The 5,306-nt window shown below is 38.5% G+C and overlaps 1 protein-coding gene across 1 annotated transcript; it reads right to left on the bottom strand.

The window, feature by feature from the left end:
* Positions 1 to 1,221: 1,221 nt before the first annotated feature.
* On the bottom strand, positions 1,222 to 3,599 carry LOC148032658 (uncharacterized). The gene is made up of 2 exons (XM_087684145.1): positions 1,952 to 3,599; positions 1,222 to 1,858 (listed from the first exon to the last, which is right to left on the bottom strand). The coding sequence occupies exon 1, from the start codon at positions 3,408 to 3,410 to the stop codon at positions 2,883 to 2,885; it is 528 nt and encodes a 175-aa protein (XP_087540271.1). The 5' UTR covers positions 3,411 to 3,599; the 3' UTR covers positions 1,222 to 1,858; positions 1,952 to 2,882.
* Between the last annotated feature and the right edge of the window lie 1,707 nt (positions 3,600 to 5,306).

The following is a 5,306-nucleotide window of genomic DNA, read 5'->3' as shown; positions in this document are numbered from 1 at the left end:
GCTTTACCTTCTTGGGAGTCTATTGTACAATTTGCATGGGACTGAGCCCCGCTGTTAGATTTACATTACAAAATAATATTGAAAATACCTTGTTGCACATTGTAGAGGGATGGTCTTTAATTATCAATATGGTTTAATCACAAAAACATAGTCCTTTTCAATTAATATTAGCGAGATATTAGTACAATGCAATCATGCTTGATTTGCATCTTATTGCCCTTTATGGTCAATAGATGGGAGTATTTCATGAGCATGTACTCAAATGAGCACATGCTATTACATACCAATTGCACCATCTCCCCATGGCATATGCTTAACTTTAGAGTCTAAATTGGTGCATACTAAGCCTTTTGCTACAAACGTTTGATTACTACATTGCTAATGGTTGAAAGGTTTGAGATCATATATATGTTTCACATGGAGAACTCGGTTGAAACTTATATTATATGTTAGTTATTTCTTTTTAGAAAATGATTTACAATGTTAACATGTGACATGATACATTCACTATATAGTTATGCATTCTATAGCCTTGCTATATCTATGAGCCTTGATATTTCAGGGTGATGTCATCACATTATGAACAACCATGTTGACATGTGTCTACATCCCGTTATTCCACCTATCTCTAGTGTACCCTCTAATTTACCTTAACATATATCATTTCCAGGAGTTTTATGAAAAAATCTCATGAGAATGGGGACATAAATATAAATATAATGTCATAAGGCCAATTCTATCTTCTCCTTGAGATTGCCTCTAAGGTACTCTTATACAACATAATAAAGTATGGAAAAGTAGACAAGGAGGGTAGCTTGAAATTAACATCTATACTAGTCACTTTCTTCAAAGTTCAACTTCACTATAGGCTTGATGAGGGAGAATACAAAGCACTATATCTTGGAAGGTGAATGTATGATCACACATTTTTCATGCTAATCTATCTCCACACTTCTTTCTTAGTGAGGTACCATGCAACCTTCCTTGTCTTTTGAACTCTCATGCATATAGTATCGAAACAATTTTACATGCAAAATTTGTAAAATTTAATGACCAATAGTCCATGAAAGATATAGAATGAATCTAAGAGTATGATGAGATGTCAATGCATATGATAGATATATATTTTAAAATATGCATTTATAGTCCATGAATGATATAAAATGAATCTAAGTGCATGATGATAGGTAAGTCATATGATAGATATATCTTTTAAAGCATGAATTTAATAGATAATGACAAGTATAAGTCATGCATTTTTGCTCATTGGAAACTATTCTTTGTTATTTATCTAAGTTCTAAAGGAGAATATGTTCCTCATTGATCATAAGGTCAAAGTGCGTATATATGTTCTTTTTAGATGTCAAGACATGTCAAAGGATTTTTGTATATGAACAAATTTTTGAACTTTGGATTTTACTCAAAGAATGAGGGTAAGTGTTTTTATCATATCTAGTAGTACTACATTTTTCAATAGTGTGGTCGCAAAACAAAATGTGCTCCACCTATTCATGCTTTCACCCGACAATATATTGTTCTATATACTCTAATAGTGGCACCATCTAAGAAGATAATATAGCCTATGTCAATGAAGTATCATTTCTACAAATATGATTTTATAATGGTGAGACCTTTTCATTCATAGTCTTTGTTGACTTGAATTGTTGTGGGTAGTGTCAGTTTTTACTTTCAAGATCACTTTTGTCCTCATTTTCTAAGCCTTATGGAGTGGATCATGATGCATTTTCAAACATTCATTAAAAGGAAAAGAAGAAACCTCCCTTTTTAGCTCATGTAAACCCAACATCAAGAGAGGTCCTGAACATAGTAACTTGTTTACCTCTCCATGCCACAATACCTAAAAGAAAAGAGGGATTTATATGGATGGATTACGGATGGTTTATTCCCAAAAATTAAGTTAAAGATTATGCATACTCAAAGTAGGCCTCACCTTGGGCTTTGAAGGTGAATGCTAAAAAATGAAGGACAAAATGACATGCCATTAACGGTCGATATTGAGATGAAGGACAAGAGGCACCATTAGAGGTCAAGGGAAATCAAAGCATGAAGGGATGACATATAGTTTTGCTAGGCTATAGCAAAGGTGGAGCATTGGAAAACTAGGTTAACCCGAGGACATGGAGGAAAAAGGATGGTGCTCTACCAAGGCTTGAATTTAAAGGGGGGGAGGGGGGCGCACGCTATCCTTAACGATAGACTAAGCCTTCAAAATAAGAGTACACTTAGGATAATGGTTTATTCCCAAAAATTAAGTTAAAGATTATGCATACTCAAAGTAGGCCTCACCTTGGGCTTTGAAGGTGAATGCTAAAAAATGAAGGACAAAATGACATGCCATTAACGGTCGATATTGAGATGAAGGACAAGAGGCACCATTAGAGGTCAAGGGAAATCAAAGCATGAAGGGATGACATATAGTTTTGCTAGGCTATAGCAAAGGTGGAGCATTGGAAAACTAGGTTAACCCGAGGACATGGAGGAAAAAGGATGGTGCTCTACCAAGGCTTGAATTTAAAGGGGGGAGGGGGGCGCACGCTATCCTTTACGATAGACTAAGCCTTCAAAATAAGAGTACACTTAGGATAAGATTAGTGTACCCTTCGAATATCCATACAACCCTTTCCAAATTAAAATTTGGGCTGTCCTTCAAATTGATTATTTCGGATAAGATTAGTGTACCCTTCGAATATCGGTACCCCTTTCCAAGTTAAAATTTGGGCTGTCCTTCAAATTGATTTAGCACTCTGGATGGATTCACAATAATATATGGAATGGAATACGAAGGCATGTGTACCACGGGAAATATACTTGATTGGGGAGGCGCTGCAGTAGTAGCTTAGATGGAGGAGAGAGAGCCATGGTCAGTATAGAGGAGTCCCGGCACCTCCGAGGGCTAGCTTGTTTGCTTGTTTCATGCTGGTATCAGTCGGATTACCGCTATTATTATTATTAGTATCGGTATCATTGTTGTTGGGATCAGGGGGGTCGTGGCGGCCGCCGCCGGCCTTGATGCGGCTCCAGACGGCGGCGCTGGCGACGCGGCGGGCGGCGGAGATCCAGACTGGGCTGAAGAGGCCGTCGGGGTCCTCGCGGGGGTGGGGGTAGCTGTCCTCGAACTTGCCTTCGCGCCGCGGCCACGAGCTGTGCTGGTACACCAGGTAACCGCTCTTGTTCACGACCTGCACCTTACTACTATTATTGCCCGATGATCCCCCTCCGGCCCGTGCCGCCTCATCTGCCTCTGCAGCAGTAATGCTGCTGCTATTATTATTGCTACCAATATTATGCTTACTACTATCCTTGTCGACCAGCGCCGGTTCGAATCCCAGGCTCTGCAAGTATTCTACCACCTTCGTACTCACCGCTGGCGGCGCCACCTCCATCTCCATCTCTCTCTCTCTCTCTCTCTCTCTCCGTGGCAAAGTGTGATGATCAGTCAACGATCGGCATCATTTCTCTCTCTCTCTCGCAATGTGGCGATATATTATCACTCAACGATCGGCATCCATCTCTATGTCTCTGCCTCTCTCTCGGCGCCTGGAAATGTACCGCCGCTTGAAGGATCACGTCCACCCGTCGTCAATCTGTGTCGTGTGAAAATTTGGATTTGTTATTTTAAATTTTATAGAGAAAAGGTCCGGTGCCTTTTGAAAATCGATGAAATAAAATATCCCAAGTTGCTAAGTTTATTTGTAAGCGATAAAATTCATCCTACGTGATTTATACTTAGAAATTTTGGAAATCTCTCCTTTAGATTCAACACTTCCTCACCTAGGTGTCCCTTTTCCTCTCGTGGCTTTCCTCCACACATATCCCAAAGGAGAGAATTTGCCACTTTTCATCAAAGAGTAGCTACTAGCCATGCGTTTCAAAATCCTCCTAGAATCACCAAGTAATGACTTTCAATGGGTCAATTCAATGGCCACCCTCTATGGTGTTATACCACATACCCAACTAAATGAGTGCTTTATGAGCTGACAATTATAGAAATGTGTTGTAACTTAATGTCTCTTCAATATAATTCTATATGATCAACCTCTATATAAAACACCCAAAATAATTGGTCACCTTGGAGAGCCACAATATTTGTTCCTATAGGCTATCTAATTAATTTCATGTTATACCTTGGGGTTAATTAGCATGCCTTCCTATTGGATCAACCTCACATTTGGTTCAAGGAGAGTGATGTTATTTTTCTTATCTGAAAGGCATAACTATCCCTCCTTTTTTCTCAAATGGTATTGAATCCATGTTTTAAATGTTGAGGAAAATCCATCCAGCTCATTTGGTCCACCCAACCAAATTTCAAACCCATCAAGTCCTCCAGTCATTTGCTTATCACGCCACAAATCTAACTACTTTATTATTTAAATACTATTATCGACCGGTCTCCCATTGGAGTCTTCACTTCTAGATTATAGTTAGACTTATTTTCATTGGTCAAATTCATGTTAGGTGTAGCAAGTCTTATGACAACATTATTGTAAGGGCAAGGAGCTATTGTGTCCATGTTTCTTTTCATGTGGACACTCCTAGATTATTGTCATGCTCTATGAGCTTGATGTCAGGACCATTCGACACACTCTTATTATTCTAAGAGTTCCATGTATGGGAGAATACATTTATCTAGAATCACCTTCTTATTGTACTCCATGTATGAGTTCACCTCATTCTCGATCCAAGCACATGCTCCTTCACCTTTAATGTTGCTTTCTTATCACCACCATGGAGAGGGGATACCTGCAATGAGCTCAAGGAGAGGAAGATGGTTTCTTGCTCCATGTCCCTCACCCTCTCACACTCTCAACTCATTTACTCTTGCTTACAAAGGCATTCACCATGATGGGATGGAGAAGAGAAGATAGCATGTAATGGCCTTTACAGTTCTTGTTCCTCACTCTCACAGGCTCTCAACTCTCTCTCCTTCACTTTCACTCTCAAAACAATAGTAATAAGAAATCAAGAAGATAACGTTTGCATACACATGAATAGGCTTTCCGATTAGTTTTCATCCTTTTTATATGTGCAATTTAGAGTTAGGGTTTTTCCATGTCCCTTGGATATCCTATCCCTTTTTTGGCCTTTTTTATTAGACATGGCTCCTATTCATATATTTTTAGAACTTAAGTCTTTAATTAGGAATTGACTAATACAAATCATAAATTCAAAGTATCAATTGATTGTTGCAAATTAAATGGGTATAAGCCTATCTCTCAAAATAACAACATAAATTCTATTTCTTTTTCAAAAATTTGTAAGCTCTTTTCTCTTTGCAGTTAACATTA

This window comes from Lygodium microphyllum, chromosome 8, assembly GCF_053477565.2.
Source record: "Lygodium microphyllum isolate KBCC chromosome 8, Lygodium_microphyllum_v1.1.10, whole genome shotgun sequence".
NCBI classification, from domain to species: Eukaryota; Viridiplantae; Streptophyta; class Polypodiopsida; order Schizaeales; family Lygodiaceae; genus Lygodium; species Lygodium microphyllum.
The sequence above is the reverse complement of the archived record's forward strand: the minus strand, read 5'-3'. Positions and strand labels throughout refer to the sequence as shown.

Coding starts and splice junctions, on each gene's coding strand:
- LOC148032658 (XM_087684145.1), bottom strand. CDS start 3,410: ATGGAGATGGAGGTGGCGCCGCCAGCGGTGAGTACGAAGGTGGTAGAA.